The sequence below is a fragment of the Artibeus jamaicensis genome, unplaced genomic scaffold (assembly GCF_021234435.1).
Source record: "Artibeus jamaicensis isolate MK-2021 breed Jamaican fruit bat unplaced genomic scaffold, CSHL_Jam_final contig_1417, whole genome shotgun sequence".
In the NCBI taxonomy this organism is placed as follows: Eukaryota; Metazoa; Chordata; class Mammalia; order Chiroptera; family Phyllostomidae; genus Artibeus; species Artibeus jamaicensis.
In genome coordinates, this window is record NW_026521282.1 from 236,155 (window position 1) to 255,890 (window position 19,736).

At 52.9% G+C, this 19,736-nt stretch overlaps 1 protein-coding gene across 3 annotated transcripts; it reads left to right on the forward strand.

Annotated features, from left to right (window-relative positions):
* Positions 1-89: 89 nt before the first annotated feature.
* Positions 90-15,348, forward strand: G6PD (glucose-6-phosphate dehydrogenase). 3 transcript variants are annotated; one of them, XM_037151520.2, is made up of 13 exons: positions 90-191; positions 1,119-1,246; positions 10,461-10,498; positions 10,598-10,706; positions 11,437-11,654; positions 12,356-12,514; positions 12,615-12,740; positions 13,106-13,199; positions 13,492-13,678; positions 13,958-14,193; positions 14,268-14,344; positions 14,472-14,564; positions 14,658-15,348. In XM_037151520.2, the coding sequence occupies exons 2-13, from the start codon at positions 1,127-1,129 to the stop codon at positions 14,746-14,748; spliced, it is 1,548 nt and encodes a 515-aa protein (XP_037007415.1). In that variant the 5' UTR covers positions 90-191; positions 1,119-1,126; the 3' UTR covers positions 14,749-15,348. The 3 variants fall into 3 exon arrangements, with proteins under 3 accessions (XP_037007415.1, XP_037007405.1, XP_037007399.1); XM_037151510.2 differs by having other exon boundaries at positions 95-202; XM_037151504.2 differs by lacking the exon at positions 90-191 and adding an exon at positions 375-508.
* The last annotated feature ends 4,388 nt before the right edge of the window (positions 15,349-19,736 follow it).

Genomic DNA, 19,736 nt, shown 5'->3' on the forward strand with positions numbered 1-19,736 from the left:
CAAGTCCGGACCAGGAGGCGGGGCTGTGCTGTGAACTTGGTCCAGGAGGCGTGGCCACGCTGCCGGCGGATGTGGAGCCCTTTGCGCGGGCGTAGGGCCGCCGAGGGCGGGGGACAAGACTGGCTTGTAGGAGTCGGGACTATCCTGTGATGGATACGTGAGCAAACGGCGCGGAGCTGCCCGCGGATCTGGTAGGCGTAGGGTACGTTGCACAGCGGCACGGCAAAGCAGCACGGCAAAGCTGCCGGCGCAGGTGCCTAAGGGGCGGGGCGGGCCAAGGCTGGGGTCCTCGCGCCAAAGGCCAGCCTGGCCTGCGCGCGCACCTGCCCGCGCCCCGCCCCCGCAGGGGATGGGTCGTTGGAGGCCCCGCCCCCGAGCCTCGTCTGAGGCGGTCAGCTCAGATCTGGCTCCCGCCCCCGCTAGTTAAATGGACCGCGGGTCTCAGGCCCCGGAAACGGCTAGGAACTCCAGGGCTGTGAGCACGACGGGCGGCGGCAGCGAGGCTCAGGTAACGAGGTGTCACCCCGGCGGATGGGCGTGCTGCACCGCGAGGCTCTTCAGTGTGCCATGCTTGGGAGCCGGGCAAAATCAAAGGGTCTTATCCCACCCCATTGTCCCCCTGAGGAAACAGACCATGATACGGGCGGTGATTTGCCTAGGTCTTCCAGCTTGGCCGGAGGAGGGCTGGAGCTGCGTGGTCTAACATGCTCCAACTCTTTGTGGACTTTCCACCTAATTTCCAGGGTGATGTGAACCTAAGACAGGTCATGCGGTAACTCCAACAGGGTTTTACTCAGTCCCACAAAACTGAGGCTTTAGTTGGAATCCACTAGTGCTTTGAGTAATTTTATAATGTACACTGTAAAAGAAGGCTGCCCGGGGAGTATGGCCAGAACCCAGAGCCAGAAATTTCTAACCCCTAATCATCCTGCCACTGCCCCTGCCCCCACCCCCACCTAACCCCTAATCATCCTGCCCCTGCCTCTACCATTCATAGCCAGTGGTTTTAATAATCAGACGTCAGTTGGGTGAGAGCCCAAAAGACCCCTCAAGAAAGGGGCCAACTTCTCAATGCTCTTCTGTTCTCCTGCCTTGTTAACAAGTCTTTCTTTCACCAGAGAGCATCATGGCAGAGCAGGTGGCCCTGAGCCGGACCCAGGTGTGCGGGATCCTGCGGGAAGAGCTGTACCAGGGTGATGCCTTCCATCAGTCTGAAACACACATCTTCATCATCATGGGTGCATCGGTGAGTCTCCCCCAGGGTCTGCATCTTAAAATCTAAACTTAGAGTGTGACTTTGCTTAAGGTCCCTTCCTGCTGGGTGCCTGAGCTTTCCCAACTGGGCTTTCCCTCTTGCTCCTGCCTGTGTGCCACCCCAGCACCACCTGGTACACACTCACTTCAAGGCGTATCTGGAATCTGCACAGCCATTGGCTGTAGACCCAGGTCCTAAAGCCAAGGGGTCCTTAGGGACTATCTGATTGGACTTCCTTCTCCCTGAGGAAAACTGAGATGCAAACAGGAGAGGCTATTCATTGTGTCTCTCTTTTTCAAACCTGTTTGTGACTTGACAAATGTCACACAGTCAGCGAGTTGCAGGGGCAGGATCTGAGGCTCAATCTCTACCTTGTCTCTCTCTACCACATCGAGTTCCCTGGGGACGAACATTCAACCTTTGTTTGAACATTATCTCTTTGCCCCAACTTCCAAGGCCTGCTGAGGAGCTGTGACCTGCACCATTGCGTAGCCAGTGGTGCTGCTATTTTGCTCTGATAGGAAAAGCCGTGACTCCCACACTAAGGCCCCCTCCCAATGTGAAGTGTAGAAAGGAGATCTGCTGGGTGGCAAGATGTGTACAGGGGTTGGTAAGATGAGCTGTCATGGCTTCATCTTGAAGTAAAAAGCAGCTTCCTCTTCATTTTTAACCCTGGACCTGACCAAGAGTCTGCTAAGCATCGCAGGACCATTTTTAAAAAAATATTTTATTTATTTATTTTTTGAGAGAGGGGACGGGAAGGAGAAAGAGTAGGAGAGAAATATCAATGTATGGCTGCCCCTCATGCGTCCCCCGCTGGAAACTGGCCCGCAACCCAGGCATGTGCCCTGACTGGGAATCGAATCGCGATACTCTGGTTCGCAGGCCTGCGCTCAATCCACTGAGCCACGCCAGCCAGGGCCGCAGGATCATTTTTGCCTGTAACTTACTGTATAATCTTGAGCAAGAATTCTATCAAAACTAGTTAGCTCTTGAAAGGATAGGCATTGTCTCTCTGCACCTTTCACGCCATGGTCCCCTCAGTCTAGAGGGGTTCTTTGTTCCTTGGTTCTTTGTTCATGCATTATAATGTGCTGCTGCCCTTTGCAGGGACTATTCTCTGTCAGCTTTGAGATTCTGACCAGAATTGAAAAAGGAGAGCCAGAATGCAGGGCTCTCGGAAGCCAGGGGGACGGAAGGGAGGTCCTCTGACTCCCCATAAGCCCAAGTCTGGGGAGTAAATAGGAGGACCGCACGAGAGAAGGCTAGGCCTCCACCCCAGCCCCAGCCCAGTCCCGTTAGGGGAGCTATACCTGTGTTGGCTGCCAACCTTATCACCTAGGACTCTGACCATTTAGGCCCTTTGTCCAAGAAATAGTTTGGAGGAGAAAGTAACCCAGGATTATTTCTCCTTTTTTCCTCTTTCCCATACCAGCCTGACACAGGAGGCTCCAAAAGAGCATCCCAGACCACAGTAAATGGCTTACAATTCCGGGCCCTCAACTCTTAGACACTTCATTGAGGGTGTCCAAGCTTCCTGTATAACCTGGGGCAAGTGTCTTCTCTTCTCTGAACCTGTGTTTCCACATAGCAAATGAGGCCTTTGAAGCAAGGGTCAGGGTGCTCAGGCTCTGCCAAGCTGCTTGCGTGACTCAGTGCCGTCACCCTGTGGGCTAGCTCGGGGTTGGGCAACTTGGTTTCTTTGTAATCAGTAGGGTTCCCCTTTTTTCTCCTCTGTTCTAAGAGTGACAACCGGAGGCTTCTAGAGCAGAAGTGGGGAAGTGCCACTCCGGCAGGGTGGACTGGGGGGGAGGAGAGCGTGTCCTCCAAAGAAGAGCCTTGTTTGTTTGTCCATCCTTCTGTTCAAGGGGGCTAGAAGGGGGTGGGCTGGCCTCTCACACTCAGGGAGCACCTAGAACAGCTCCCCAAATCCAATCTCCCGTGCCTGCTCCTTCCATGTAGAAGGTAGGCAGGGTGGTAGTGTGGGAAACCAGTGAGTTTTCTGTTTATTCATCCAGCAAATGGTGATCAAGCGCCTCTGCAGCGTAGAGGCACAGGCCCCACCCTCCTCCTGGGACCTGTGTTCTGGGGGACTGGGACCCAAGGTGAATTAGCAGCCCAGTAAGAATTCAGAGTGGCACATGTGACAGAAGACACAAATGGGCCCTTGTGTCCCCAGCGCCATTCCTCAGCACACAGATCTGATGAGGAGGGCCTTCAGAGCGAGGCTTGCAGAGCCAGGGCCGGGGAGCAGAGCACACAGTGGCTGGCAGGTCCCCCAGGGCAGGCTGGGCCCGTGTGACCATCCTGTGTTCCTTCCTTGTCCCTCACCCGCTTACCCAACCCTCACCCGCACGCCCTGCTTCCTTCCTGGGGGCATCGTGATATTACCCAATGGGCTTAGAGCTGCTCTCTGTTCTCCCTGCCATGTAGCCACTTCCCCCACCTTCTCAGGATTCCCAGCCCCAAGCAGGAAGGGAATAGAAGTACTTACTGTCCCAGTCCAGAAAACAACGAACAGAAACCAGTTTTTCCCTACAGACAAGCATGAGGTGGTCTGCAGATCCTTGGGCCTGGCGGATCACTTCCTCCCCCATCTGGCAGGACCTAGGCCAGACTGGAGTGACTCTTCTAGGGGATGTAGAGTGGAAGGGGGGTAAGAGAAAGAGATAGGACAGGGTCTGCTTGGACAGGATAGGCTTACTGTGTGGTCCTCAGTGAGCCCCTCATCTCTCTGGGCCTCGGCCTCACCACCTGGACCACAAGCGCCATGGGCTCAATGGGTACTCAGGACCAATCCCAATGATGGGCCTGTACAAGGAAGGGATGACCTGACAGTCCTGGCCCCTCCCTTTCCTTGGAATGTTTTTACATTGCCTTCTCCTTGGGCTGATAAGATTCTTGCTGTGTCATGATGATATTGGCACCCCCCCAAAACCCTGGTGATTCACGAGCCTCAGCGAGGAGGAGGGAGGCCCTTTGGTTGGCTTTGCAGCCAAGCTTACCTCAGCAGCCCCCAGTTCTCTCACCCTTGGCAAGGAGCCATCTGTGCTCCAGCCAGCACCCGGGCTCCACCCTGGGAAACCCAAGCAGACCCTTGACCTGAGTGAGCCAGGGGGGTTGGGATGGCCACCCCTACAGGGCCTCCAGCTGGCAGCCAACCCCTGGCACTCTCTGCCACACCTTCTGCCCTAAAACCCTCACAGACATCAGCAGTGGTTTGAGTTTATAAGACAGCATACTGAATTCAAAGCTGGGTGACAACAAGCAGGTGTAGCCCAGGTTCTTTGGCTCTAGCCAGACCAGATGTCTCGGTAGCTGGAGATCCCAATCAGGTCGTGCCTTTCCAGCCAAGTCACCATGTCCCCAGGCAGCTCCTTCCCGGCTGTGGTCCTCAAGCAAAATTGAAAGGTCCAGGAAAGATTGCCGTGTCTCACCACAAGCCCCTATAATTTTGTGTGTAGATTTGGTCAATGTCTTCCTACATGCCTTCTTGCAGAGGAGTCCAGCCCTAGCCACCAGGGAAGGGAGCCCAGAGATGGCAACGGCCAGACTATACCCCCCCAGCCCCCCAGCACCACCACCCCCCCGGCTGCCCTGGTCCCATATCACCTCTTCCTTGGGTGACTTGGAGTCCAGCAGACCTGCTGGCTGCAAGGGCTGAGTTAAACAAGACCAGCAGGTTCTATGGCTAATTAATCCCAAAGGCAGTAGCAAGCACAAACAGCTTGGGGTGTGGGGCACTGTGACTCAGCAGAAGGAAAACTCATCCCGTCACCAATCCATTGCCCATAGTCTGTCCTGATTCCTCACAGCCTGCTGGAATTTGATGGTAGGCAAACTTTTCCTGCCATGAGGAAGAGTGAGAGAAGTTTGCAGGTTGTGTTTCTCATTGCTTCTCCTGGAGGCTAGTCCCCAGTAAGCCCTCTCTGGAACCAGCAGGGCCAACACAGAGCCAAAATGACAGAAGCAGAGTCCCCATCCAGCCCCACTGGTGGGAGAAGGCAGAAGTTGGCACTGCCGGTTAGCCATGAGTAGTACTGCTGTGGGGGCTGTCGGGCACTGAGGAACATGGAGGGGAATCTCAAAGCCCAGACTGGGAGGGGGGGCAGTCAGAGCTGGACCTTGAAGGACCAGTGAGGGCAGCCATCTGATGGGGCTGCAGTAGCGCTTCACATGGAAGGCAGCCGTCCACGTGACCCACTCCAGAGCATTTGGAAGAGCAGTTGGCAGGCTTGAGTGGGGGCACTGGCACAGCATACCCTTGTTTGGGGACTGCCCGTTTTGGGAATTTGTGGTCCCAGTGGAGCCTGGAGAGGGCCAGTAGACATGTTCCTTGTGTGAGCTTGGTGCTCAGTGAACTTGGGTCTAGAAGATACCTGGAGTTGTCCGCATGCAGGTCCCCATCTAAAGCCCTGGGTAGAGGTCAGGTCACCCAAGGCGATTGGAGGTGAAGCAAAGAACAGAGGAACAGGAACATTCCAGACGCCAGACATCCCTGAGCTCCCACAGCCTGCTGTCTCAGAAAAAGCCTTCCCCCACCCCCACCCATAGTAAGTTAGGATTTCCCGCCCGGAGTACTCTCCCCCAGGCCTCCAGTGCCTCCCTAACTGCCTGTCTCCAGGGAGATTTGAACCAGATAGGGATTGCTTTCGTTCCAGTGGCGTGGCCTCCTTTTTTCAACCTGGGGCGAATTGAGACCCACTCCAGCCTAGCACATTCCCCCTCCACGTGGTTGGCCACGCTCAGTGGACAGCCCACACCCATCCTGAGCTCCAATTACAGGGCAGGCAGATGAAAGGGCTCCTTGCTCTGTTCTCCAGAAGCCTGTGACCATCCTTACCCCCTCCTCTTCTACCTGGAGGGGGAATTCAGTTGTTAGTTCACAAAATTAAAGGCTGTTGGAATGACTACAGCATCTGAACTGGAGCTTGGGGAGAAGAAACTTTGATTCCTTCTAGTGAGACTTCATCAGATTGGTGGGATTCACCATATTGTTGCTCACAGTTACTGTGTGTCCCACCCTGGCTTTTATTTTGGAAAATTTCACAAGTACACAAAGTCAACAAAACAGCTCTGTGAGCAGCCACTGCCCATCACCCAGCTCCCACAGTATTCCGTTACCTTGCTTTACCCTCTCCCTACCTTCTGCTCAATTCTTGTTTTTGTCAGTCTTGTTCTTTTTTTTTTTTAAGGAGGGGGTATACATATATGTATGTATGTATTTCAAGGTTTTATTTATTTGTACAGAAAGGGGAAGGAGAAAGAGGGAAACATCAGTGTGTTGCCTGTAGCACCTCCCTGCTGGGCACCTGGCCCACAGCCCAGGCATGCGCCTTGACCACCCTGACCAGGAGTCAACCAGGGACCCTTGGGTTCACAGGCCCACGTTCAAAACACTGAGCCACACCAGCCAGTGCAGTCTTGTTCTTTTTCAGGCAAAAAGTGCACACATTGAAATACCAAATCTTAACTGCCATTGGTTACAAGTCTTTATGATGATATAGGATGTTTCCATCGCCCCAGAAAATTCTTGGATGGCCTTCCCAGCCAATCCACTCCCTGCTCCAGGCAACCACTGATATATTTTCTATCACAATAGATTACTTTTTACCTATTCTAGAGCTTCATTTAAGTGAACTCAGAGTAATTTACCTTAGCATGTTATTGAGATTTGCCTGTGTCGGGTGGGTGGTGGATCACCGCTTTATTGCTTATTGTTGGCTGAGTAGTGTCCCATTGAGTAAACATACTGTTTGTCCATCCACCTGTTGATTCAGTGGCGGTTTCAGCTTGGGGATATTGTAAATTAAGGCTGCTATGAACATGCATGTACAAGCATTTGCTTTACATCCTCTCCATCACTCGGTGTTGTCCATCTTTCAGAGTTCAGCCAATTCTAGTGGATGTGAAGTGGTATCTCCTTGTGGTTTAATTTGCATTTTTCTCACAACTGATGATTTTGAACACTTTCCCATGTGTTTATTAGCCATTCATCTCTTTCTCTCTTTTTTAAAGATTTTATTTATTTATTTATGTTTAGAGGGGAAGGAGAGAGGGAGAGAAACATCAATGTATGGTTGCTTCTGGTGTGTCCCCTGCTGGGAACTGGCCTGCAGGGAACTGGCCTGCAACCCAGGCAATGTGCCCTGACTGGGAATCGAAGCCATTCATTTCTCTTCATTGTGAAGGACTTGATCAAGTCTTTTACCCATTTTTAATTGGGTGGTTTTCTTACAGTGGTGCAGGAGTGGCTTATGTATTTTGGAAGTAGATAAATTTGGTGGCAGTTTTCTCCCAGTCTGTGGCTCGTCTATTCCACTTCTTAATAGTGCCTTTAGTGCCTTATGAACAGGAGTTTTTTTAATTTTGATAAAACCTTAATTTTTCATTTCTTTCTGGGTATTGCTTTCTGTGTTCTAAGACATCTTTGCTTACTCTCATCTGTTGATTTATTTAATCTAGGAACCTTGCTAAACTCTCATTAATTATAATAATTTGTCTGTAGCTTGGTTTGAGGCAGTTCTACTTCAACAGACAAGACTGTCATCTATTGTATAAATAATGCCAGTTGTTTTGGGGTGTGGTGGTTTTTTTGTATTGGGGGTTTTGTTTTGTTTTTGTTTTTGTTTTTGCTTCCTTTCTCACCCTTACACCATTTTCAATCTGCCACCTTGCTGCACTGGCTAGGGCCTCTAGTTGGCCTTAGACTAGGGCCAATAAGACCCTGGCCGGGTAGCTCAGTTAGAACATCGTCCCAATACACCAAGATTGTGGGCTCCATCCTAGGCCAGAGCACATATAAGAATCAACCAATGAATGCATGAATAAGTGGAGCAACAAATTGATGTTTCAAACAAACTTTTAAAGCCTATAGAAGGCACTCTTCTTGCTCCTGGTAGTTTTTTTTTTTTTAAGATTTTATTCATTTATTTCTAGAGAGAAGGGAAGGGAAGGAAAAAGAGAGGGTGAGAGACACATCTGTCAGTTGCCTGTCACATGCCCAACCAGGGACCTGGCACCTGGCCCACAACCCAGGCATGTGCCCTGACTGGGAATGGAACCAGTGACCTTTGGGTTCACAGGCCGGTGCTCATTCTACTCAGCCATACTAGCTAGGGTGCTCCTGGGTGTTTAAAGGGGATTATCTCAACATTTTCTCACTATGTATGATCTTTGGGGCGGGTAGATTTTATTTATTTATCTTTAAAAGGGAAGGAGAGGGAGAGAAATATCAGTGTATGGTTGCTTCTTGTGTGTCCCTCACTGGGAACTGGCCTGCAATCCCAGCATGTGCCCTGACTGGGACTCAAACCACGATCCTTTGGTTCACTGGCCCATGCTCAGTCCACTGAGCTACACCAGCCAGGGTGGTGATCCTTGTGGGGTTTTTAATAGGTACCCTTTATCAAGTTAAGTGAGGAAGTTCCCTTTAATTCTTAATTTGATAAGAGTTCTTATCATGGTAGATGCTGAATTCTGTACAACACTTTATCTACATCTGGTGAGTTAGCAAGGTTCCCAGGTTTTTAAAAGTCAATAGATAGGGGTAGACAGTGGTTCCTTACAGCTGTTTCATTTGTTCTGATAATGTGGTGAATTTCATTGATTTTCTGTTTTTGAATATCAAGCCAACCTGTTGTTCCCAGGACGCCTCCCAATTTGGTTCTAACATGTAACATTTATAACATTGCAGGATCGGGTTCCCTTATGTTTTTTTTTTTTGTTTGCAGGATTTTACATCTGCACCTGTGGATGTGAATGAGACAGGCCGAAGAGTTCCCACGTGCCTTTTATTTTTTAAGATTTTATTTATTTATCTTTAGAGAAGAAGGGAATTAGGGAGAGTTGTCAATGTATGGTTGCCTCTGGTGTGTCCCCTGCTGGGACCTGGCCTGCAACCGAGGCATGTGCCCTGACTGGGAATCAAACCGCGATTCTTTGGTTCGCAGACCTGCACTCAATCCACTGAGCTACACCAGCCAGGGCCCATGTGCCTTTCTTATAGGTCTCAGGACCAAGCCTCTGCAGGCCCCATAAAGTGGCTTAATGAGTGCTTCCCATTCTGTTTGCAGCAGTGTCTCAGACTGGAGCGCTCGCTTCCTGGCATTGTCGTAGAACCTGCTGGGGAAGATTCCTGTGCCAGGGTCAGGGTTGGGGTTGTCTTGGTGGGAAGGTTTAGTGACCACAGTCCTTCTTCTGTAGTGACCATTACCCACTCAGGTCCTTCACTCCATTTTGGCAGGTTGGATTTTTCAAGAAATTTGTCCATGTCTGGGTTGTGGGCCAGGTCCACGTTAGGGGCCACACAAGAGGCAACCACACATTGATGTTTCTCTCTCTCTCTTTCTCCCTCCCTTCCCTTCTCTCTAAAAATAAATAATAAAATCTTTTCCCCAAAAAAGCAGTGTTTCCATTTCATCTAAGTTGTCAAATGCGGAGTAAGGTTGTTCATGAAACCCTCCCCTGTGTTGCCTGACTGATTTTCTCCCGTTGCCTTCCTAATGCTTGGTGCCTTTCAAAAAGCAATCTTGCCAGAGAGTTGTCTGTTTTTTATTAGTGTTTTCAAGCACCAACTTCTGGCTTTGTTCATCTTTTGGTTTGTTTCTTCATTACTTCCCACCTTGTAATTTTTCTAGGGGGGGTGGCTTAAAAAGTCTGCTGTCCTTATTCTCACTTCTTAAATTGAACGCTTAGCTCATTAGTTTCAAGCCTTTTCTTTTTTTTTTTCTTTTTGCTAACATAAGCATTTAAGGCCACATATCACAAGTTTTCATATGTGTTGTTTCCACTGCCATTTGGTTCTAGCGAATGGAGTTTTCAAGTTTCCATCTTTAGCACATGAGATGTTTAGAAATGGGCTTTTTGGTTCGGGTTTGGTTCCTCTTGCTTGCACTGAGACCAGAGATCATGGTGTGTGTGGTTGATTGCAGGGAGGCCAGGTGGGTCGTGGTGCTTCCTGGCCAGCACGAGGTGCATCCACTTCACTGTGGCTCCTGTGATATACATGGGTGCTGTTAGTTCAGGGTCGGGGTCAAGGGCTAGCGCAGGCTCTGATTCAAGCTCCTCTGACTACATATAGGAGCAAAACAGGTATGCCCGTGGTTGAGTGGTGACCCTGAGTGAGTACTGGGTCTCCAAGTGGGGAGACAATCTAGGTCATGTCTCCAGCTTCTCCTAACCGTGCCCGTTCCCTCTGCCACAGGGCGACCTGGCCAAGAAGAAGATCTACCCCACCATCTGGTAAGCAACCCTCTCCACTGCCCCACTGCCCCACTGCCCCTTGCCCTCCTCACCTTCCCTGCCGTCCCCGCCCTGGCCACAACCATGCTCTGCCCTCAGGTGGCTGTTCCGGGATGGCCTTCTACCCGAAAACACCTTCATTGTGGGTTATGCCCGCTCCCGCCTGACAGTGGCTGACATCCGCAAGCAGAGCGAGCCCTACTTCAAAGTGAGTAGCTTCTGGGTTCTCTGAAGGAAGCGCTCCCACACCCCATTCAAGGATGCCCTTCCCTCCCCCCACTCCTGCTCTCTGTTCCTCCTCTCCCCAAGCCCTGCCCTTCTCTCTCTGTCCTGAGGGCAGGGCCATGTTAGGACAGTCACCTGGGGCCACTCACACCCAAGCACTTCTCATCCTTGCCTTCCGCAAAAGCACCCACACCACACTGCAAACCCGGCGCAGAAAACTCTGCCTGCCTGCTCCTGCCACTCCCCTGGTGACAGGGGTGGTGCCAGAAGCCTGCAAGCCCGGGACCCCTGTTTCCCATCTCCCCTTCGTGTGGACTCACTGTGCCCCAGGGCTAGGGGTGAAGAAGCCTCTTTACCATGGAAACCTTACAGATTTGGGGCTTTCTAGCACACTGTAGTTTGGCATAATGACTTTAGAGAGAGAGATTTTTCTCCAGTATGTTTCTCGCAGGTCCAACATTCCTGCGGTTTGACTTCTGTCTTAGGGCACGAGGTCCCCAGGGGTGACGGTGCCCATCATTGGCCTGGCCTGGGATTGCTGGGCCCCGTCTGCTGTAGTGACACATGCCACCTTGGCCTCCCACTTGGGTGTGCAAAACTGACAAAGCAGGGGTGAGCCCTGCGTGGGGCCAGGATGGCTGACTTCCACAGAAACCTGCCCTGGCTGTGGGAAGGGCGAGGAAGGACTAACATCCCTTGTCCGTCTTTCTCAGGCCACCCCGGAGGAGAAGCCCAAGCTGGAGGAGTTCTTCTCCCGCAACTCCTACGTGGCTGGCCAGTATGATCACGCAGCATCCTATGAGCATCTCAACCACCACATGAACACCCTCTGCCAGGGCTCACCGGCTAACCGCCTCTTCTACCTGGCCTTGCCCCCCACTGTCTATGAGGCCGTCACCAAGAATATCCGAGAGATCTGCATGAGCCAAACGTAAGACTTGTCTTCTGCCCTTCCTTCCTGCCTGCTTGCCATGCCCTGCCTTGGTCTGACCAGCCCTGGCAGCTGCCCACAGTCCCTGGGGCACACGGGTGTAGGGAATCCAAGAACGAAGGATACCCCTATTTGTTCGCTACATGAATTAGCTCCACAAAGAATGGAAGAGTCTGTAAATACGGTAGCTTTCTGACATTCTTGCTGAAAAGGCTACTACATGTGTTTACATTTTAAATCCTCGTGTAAACCCTCAGGGTCTTATCTCTATCACTAGAAATCCAGCTGTTCCTGGAAGCTGTCCACACAGGAGCACAGGGGTTGCTGCTCTTCCTGCTTTTTGGTGTTTCCCAGGGTTCCCTTCACGGTCACCAGGTGGCAGTGTTGCCCCACAAGAATCCTGCTGCCTGGGCTTGGGCACCTCGCTGTTTTCCCCAAGCAGAAACCATCTTTCACTTTGTCCTGGTTTTGAAAGCAGAACGCCATATTAAGTCTCAGTCGGGACTAACAAAGAAAGGCACTTTCTCCCATTTTAAAACCCATGGCGATAACTGTGCCCTTGATGTTCCCCTCCTGCTCCCCCACTTGCCCTGGAGCCACTCCTGTCCCCACTCCCTGAGGAGAGGCTATTGGGGGTGATGAGGTTCTAGCCCCCGCTCCCCAGTAAGCATGTGGGGGTGACGCACTCTGGGCTCCTGCAGAGGCTGGAACCGTGTCATTGTGGAGAAGCCCTTTGGGAGGGACCTGCAGAGCTCCGACCGGCTGTCCAACCACATCTCCTCCCTTTTCTGCGAGGACCAGATCTACCGCATCGACCACTACCTGGGCAAGGAGATGGTCCAGAACCTCATGGTGCTGAGGTGCAGCTGGGGCAGGGGCAGGCACGGGGGGCCCCACCTGCCCTGCAGCTGCCCCATCGCATGCAGCACCAGCCTCTGCCCTGCCCCTCCCTCCCTGCAGATTTGCCAACAGGATCTTCAGTCCCATCTGGAACCGGGACAATGTCGCCTGTGTCATCCTCACCTTCAAGGAGCCCTTTGGTACTGAGGGTCGTGGAGGCTACTTTGATGAATTTGGGATCATCCGGTGAGAGCCCATCTCCCTTCCTAGGAGGCCCACATAGGCACGGGGCACAACCCTGCCTCCCTGCAGGGTCACCCCTCCCTGTTCTAGGAGACTCCTTCTTCCCCACGCCGAAGTTCAAATTCTGCAGTGAGAGTATCTGATTCATCAGTGGTGGCTATGAAGAGAAGGTCACTGTCTGCTTCCTTGCCCTGAGGGGACCTGGCAGACACTGAGGATCAGGAAGCAATTTGTTGCTCAAAAGTCCCACTTGAAGCCCCTGCCCCTGGAACCTGGCCAACAGGGCAGGGACTGAGACTGGCTCACTCCTCACACCTTTCTTCCAACCTGGAAGCCCCTGACCTGAGTTCTACCTGCTTCCCTGCCAGGGATGTGATGCAGAACCACTTGCTGCAAATGCTGTGTCTGGTGGCCATGGAGAAGCCGGCCTCCACTGACTCAGACGATGTCCGCGACGAGAAGGTGGGTGGAGGGGCACCCCCAGCCCTCGCTGCCAGCCCTGGAAACCAGCCCTGAGCAAGGCGTGTGCATTGGTCTGAGACACAGAAGCCCAAGATGTCACGTGGCAGGACTAATAGTAACTGCTGTGCGACCAAGGGCAGACCCCTTGCCCCTCTTAAGTCTCAGCTGCTTCAGAAAAAAATGAGGGTGTTTCTGGGAGGCCTTTGGGTCATGTGACTCATGCTCTGCCCCATGCACAGGGCTGCTCCACCTTTTTACCCAAGAGATCCCTCTCTCCCCCACCTCTGCCCAGGTCAAGGTGTTGAAATGTATCTCAGAGGCACGGCTGGAAAATGTGGTCTTGGGCCAGTATGTGGGGAATCCCAACGGAGAGGGCGAGGCCACCAAAGGCTACCTGGATGACCCCACAGTGCCTCAGGGGTCCACCACTGCCACCTTCGCAGCTGTTGTCCTCTACGTGGAGAATGAGAGGTGGGACGGTAGGTGACACCTCCGAACCTGGCAGGCAGGCAGGCTGGCAAGCCCTCACGGAGCTCTTCTCCCTGGGGTCCGACCCACTCAGGCATCGGGCAGCCCACAAGGGATGCTGGAACGATGAGGGTACGTAGGGTGGGATCTCGCCACACACATACACACCTTCACTGGCACGCACCGTCAGATTTGCTTACACCCTCTCCCTGGCACTCCCACGTGCATGCAGCATGTGGCCTGGGCTGCTGGCAGAGCCAGTTCTGAGGCCAGCCTTGGCCCCCACACAGGGGTACCCTTCATCCTGCGCTGTGGCAAAGCCCTGAACGAGCGCAAGGCCGAGGTGCGTTTGCAGTTCCGCGACGTGGCTGGAGACATCTTCCAACAGCAGTGCAAGCGCAACGAGCTGGTGATCCGCGTGCAGCCCAACGAGGCCGTGTACACCAAGATGATGACCAAGAAGCCCGGCATGTTCTTCAACCCCGAGGAGTCAGAGCTGGACCTGACCTATGGCAACAGATACAAGGTGGGTACCCAGCCCAGGTTGGGGCCAGGGTGCTCAGTGTGCACAGGTAGCCTCAGGGACACCCTCTTTTGCAGAACGTGAAGCTCCCTGATGCATATGAGCGCCTCATCCTGGATGTCTTCTGTGGGAGCCAGATGCACTTTGTGCGCAGGTGAGGAGGGGACCTGTGCCATGTGCGATGGGGCTGGGCTGGACTCCAGGCTGTGGGGATGGCCTGCCCCCTCCCTTTCTCCCTCCATGTCCCCACATCCCCCCAAAGCTACAGTGTGTCCCCTCAGTGATGAACTCCGGGAGGCCTGGCGGATCTTCACCCCACTGCTGCACAGGATCGAGCGTGAGAAGCCCCAGCCCATCCCCTATGTTTATGGCAGGTGAGGGGGTGGGCAGGGCAAGAGGGATGGATGGGTGGGGGGCACTGGGCTGAGGGCTCCCTCATGTCTACCCTCTGCCTGTCTGTCTCTCAGCCGAGGCCCAGCGGAAGCAGATGAGCTGATGAAGAGAGTGGGTTTCCAGTACGAGGGTACCTACAAATGGGTGAACCCTCACAAGCTCTGAGCACCGGGCCCCTCCCCACCCCGTCTGTCTCTGCCTTCCCCACCTTCCCACCACCTGACCCCACATCAGGAGGACTCTGGGACCACAGGCTTCAACTGCACATTCCTGGCCCTGGACGCAGCTACATTCCTCAACTACCGACACTGTGATCGTCCGCAGCCGCCACTGGCCCTGCCTGAGCCAGCTTCTGTCTATGGGACTGAGCCCCAATGGAAGGAAGGAAGAGTAGCCCCTTCATTTGTCCCAGGCCCCAGCCTAGGACAGGAGTTAGGGATGAGGTGGAGTATCAGAGGGACAGTGGCCGACCCAGGCCCCCACTGGCTATGGGCAAGCTCCTCAGGACCTAGAAAAAGGGGGCAAATGTGTCCACACCAGCCTCAGGGCCACTCTACATTCCTGGTCACCTGCTGGAGGGGACTTCCATGCTGCCCAGCCGTCCCCCATGTCTTGGGCCCCCCAAATGTCCCTCTGCCCCACCAGGCCAACGCTGTACTCCATGACTCACCCCACGTGCAGGTTCCTCCCTTGCTACTAAGAAAAGCAAAAGCAGCAGGTGGGATGCCCCACCTCAGCTCCTGCCATTAAATGCAGACAGACCCACCTGTCCCCTGGTGGTTTTGTTTTTGCCACCTGCAATGGCAAAGGAGGGTTCCTGCCCCTGAGGCCAGCCTACCTGGTAGAGGGCCTCCAGCCACCTGCCTTTCTCAGGACCCATCTCTCTCCCCCTCCCTGTCACCCACTTGCCACTGGTGGCAGGGCCGGGAACCTGGATGTCCTTCACCCTGACCCCGTGTCCTGTCATGACCCAGTCTTGTATCCCAGTGCCTCCAGAGTCCCCCTTTCTCTGTGCCTTCATTCTGCCCCACTCCACAGGATACAAGGATAGATCAAATTATTTTCACCTTCCACCTGCACGCTTCACTGACCATCCACCCACATGGCTCTCCACCCTGACCGTCCCTCCCCCCGCCGGGTCACTTTAAGGCACTTGTGGTAAACACAAGGCCTGTGGACCGAACCTGGCCCGGCACCTTATTTCTACCCAGCGGCATCACCAAACTCTCACTTAACTGTTAAGGAGTTGTTCCATGTGTACAGCCCTAAAATGACATTGGGCCCTTTGAAGGCAACCATGAGGCTGATGTGGCCCCCTAGTGAGTTTGACACCCCTGCTTCAGGGAATCCGTGAAGGCCATTTGCTTTCCACGAAAGCAAAGGCACATTGCCATTCCACAGGAGTAAAAAGCATTCAGGAAGGAAAGGCAACAGGAGTTTGTGACTAACATCAGATGCTGAGCGGGAGGGGATAGATGAGGGAGGTACCACAGCTTGGCCACTCTGAGGCCGACGTCTGGGGTCCTGAGGTCATGGAGTCTGCTTGTTTTAGTTCCCCAGAGCCACCGTAACAGTGTTCCCGGGAGGGCTTAAGACAACTTATCCCTTCACAGCTCTGGAGGCCAGATGTCTGAAATCAAGGAATGGGCAGGGCTGCACTGCTTCCAAGGCTTTAGGAGGGTCCATCCTCGTGTCTTCTAGTTTCCGGTGTAGCTGGAGTTCCTCGGCCTGTGGACACATCAGTGTCTGCCCTCGTCTCCGTGCAGCCCTCTCTGTGTGTGTCTTAGTTGCATCCTTAGTGTGGTGTTTCATTTGTGCTCAGGGTGGGCAGTTGTGGGGGAGAGTTCTACAGAAAGGAAGATATGTTTTTCTCTCTTAAATCTTCACCAAAGTTATGTTTATTGATTTGAGAGAGAAAGTGATATCAGATAAAACAATCCATTGGTTGCCTCCCTATGCGCCCCAACTGGGGATTGAACGCAACCTAGGTATGTGTCCTGATCAGGAATCGAACCTACAACCTCTTGGTGTACAGAATGATGTTCCAAACGAGCAACCTGACCAGGGCTGTCTTGTTTTCTTACAAGGAAACCATATTTGATCATGGGCCCATCATAATCCAGTGTGACCTCAACCTAACTTACCTTAATTACCTCTGCAAACACCCTATTTTCAAATAAGGCCACATTCCAAAGTTCCACATAGACACATATTTGGGCAGGGGGGAGACTGTACAACCCCGTATACTCCCAACAAGGGCAGTACCCCTTGAGCATCTGTCCCTGCTCCCTGGCTTTTCTCAGCTGAGCACGGTGAAGGCAGCAGGCACCGACACTGGCGCCTACATCCATGGGCCTGGATTCTGTTAGATGCAGCCAACCAGGGAGAAAATGAACAGATGAAATGATCGGGGTGAGTGGTACGTTTTCTGGAGGGAACAAACCAGTAACCATGGCCAGGGGAAGAAAGCTCCACTCTCAGAGGAAAGAACATGCACTGGTAGGGAAACTCTCCCACTGTTAGCAAGAGCTTGGCCACCATGGCCCCTCCCTCCAACTGGGCCTATGTTCCCTCTGTCTCTCACCCCTGCCTGAGAAGGCAGTTGCCCAGAGCTTTTTTCCCCCAACCATCCGTGGCCTGCCATTGAAAGCTGGCTGTTCCTATTCCTGCACAGTCCCCCTGAGCTGGGATGGCAACAACTGGAAGCCTAGTGCAGTTGGACAGGCGGAGCAGCAGGGAGGGGAGACGGATGAGCCAAGGATCCTGCCCAGGTCTCTGCAGAAGCAATGCCTAGATGAAGAAATTGAAATTGCAGGTTGGCCTGTTGCCATCCCATAAGCTAGAATGGCACATCACCACACACACACACACACACATATACCATGTCCAGACTGCGTCCCTGGGCACTATTCCTGCTCTCCCCATCTCCTGTAACCAGGGGGGGCAGCACCTCCATGATGTGGTAGTAGGAAGATCAAGTTCACCTGGACCCCACTGAGTAGGGAAAGGAGGAGATTTATGGGACAGGGACAAGTCACAGACCCTTAAGTAAGGTGACTTTCCAAGACTGGGACCTCATGGTCCCTCCTAGCCCAGCTCCATGCAGGGCACCTGAGAAGGCTCCATGTGGACAGGCGTCGGCTGGGGGACTGGCCTTAGTCCTCACTGCTGTGGCTTGGAGAAGGGGCAATGGGGCCAACCTAGGGACTGAGGATCCGTGTAACCCTTTGGCTCCAGGGGGCCACAGAGAGTCTTACCCTTGACCTCTCTAAGGTGCAACCACATGGCTGCAATGGGGGGCAGGCAAGGGTTTGCAAAAGGCCCAGGATGACACAAACAGCAATGGACCCCCAGATAGTGACCCAAATGGTGCAGTCAGTCCTTGAAGGTGCAGCCATGCCTTCCCCCTGCTTACCACCAGAGGGCACTGTCCTCTTGCCTGGCCCCACAGGAGTCTTAATGCTCAAAGCACTTTCATAGAGCTCCCCGCACCCGGCCCAGATGTTTACAGATTTTGGGGGGTCCTAGCAGAGCTATGTGCTGGGTATAGTCCTCCAAGATCTCCGGGTTCCCTGTGGAAACTTGCTGGCATGGCATCACCAAGGGGAACGCTCCCAAAAGTGTGGGAGGATCCAGATAGGGGCAGTGAAAGTGTGACAAGGAGGAGGGACCCAACTCCTCCTGGGCCCCCAACATATGATGGTCATGTGTGAGCATCAAGGAGGGACTACAGGAACATCTCCATCTGATCCTGCTCTGAGTGTCTCCACTGTGACAGAGACATGAGGGTCCAGGTGAGGGCAATCAACTGACACTTCAGATCTGGGTGCTACACTGACATAGATGTGAGGACACTCAACTGTCACCTGACCTCTGGGTGCCTATGAAGGAGAAAGCGATGAAAGCCCTGGTGAGGACTGTCATCTGTCATTTCAGCCCTAGGAGCCTGCAATAGGGAAGAGGCACGAGGTCCCAGGTACAGAAATTCAGCTGTTATCTCCAGTCTGGGTACCTACAATGAGGCACAAGTATGAGGGACCAGTGAAGACAGTCATTTGTCAACTCACCTCTGGGTGAATACATTCTGACACAGAGCTTGGAGCCTCACTGAATTGAGTCAAATGTCACCTCAGCTCTGGGGCCCTACAATGGGAAACACATATGACAGGCCAGGTGAGGAGAGACATCTGTCACCCAGTGCGCATACACTGAGGCAGGTGCAACAGGTCTCAGATGAGGAAAGACACCTGTCACCTGAGCCCTGGGTGGCAACACTGGTGCTGAGGTATAAAGCCTTTCAACTGACATCAAATCTCTACAGTGGGACAAAGCAGGAGGGCCACGTGAGGACAGCCAGCAGTTCCTACAGCATCAGATGCAGGTTTTGACACTTCATGAACATTTAACTTCTGGATGCCTTGACTAGGGCAAGGTTTAAGGGCCCATGAGTGGAGAGTCACCTTTCGCATCAGTGCTTTTTTAAAAAAAAGATTTGATTTATTTACTTTCAGAGAAATGGGAAGAGAGGAAGAAGGAGGAGACAAACATCAATGTGTAAGAGATACATCAACTGGTTGCCTCTCGAGCGCCCCCAACCAGGGACCTGGCCCCCAACCCAGGCCTGTGCCCTGACCGGAACTCAAACCAGCAGCCCTTTGGTTACAGGCTGGCACTCAATCCATTGACCCACACCAGCCAATTTTTTAAAAATTGATTTTAGAGAGAGAAGAAGGGAGAAAGAGAGAAAAAAAAAACATCTATTTGTTGTTCCACTTACTGCCGCATTCATTGGTTGTTTCTTGCATATGCCCTGACTGTGGATTGAATCCGCAATCTTGGCATCTTGGGACAATGCTCTAACCAACTGGGCTGCCTGGCCAGGGCTTCACATCAGTTCTTGATGCCTAACCTCGGGTAGAGGCATGGACAGATGAGGGTATTCAACTGTTACCTCAGTTGGGTCCCTACCCTGAGGCAGAGCATGAGGACCCAAGACACAACACACAAGTAACACTTCCGTGATGGAGCTACACTGGGGCACACATAAGGACACTTAAATGTCACCTCAGCCCTGTGTAGCTACATAAGTCAGAGACATTAGGGCCCAGGTGACAGTATCAACTGAAAGCCCAGATATTGATATTTATGCCAGA

Coding starts and splice junctions, on each gene's coding strand:
- G6PD (XM_037151520.2), top strand. CDS start 1,127: ATGGCAGAGCAGGTGGCCCTGAGCCGGACCCAGGTGTGCGGGATCCTG. Junction 10,707..11,436: donor AGAGCGAGCCCTACTTCAAA/GTGAGTAGCTTC, acceptor CGTCTTTCTCAG/GCCACCCCGGAGGAGAAGCC. Junction 14,345..14,471: donor CAGATGCACTTTGTGCGCAG/GTGAGGAGGGGA, acceptor GTGTCCCCTCAG/TGATGAACTCCGGGAGGCCT.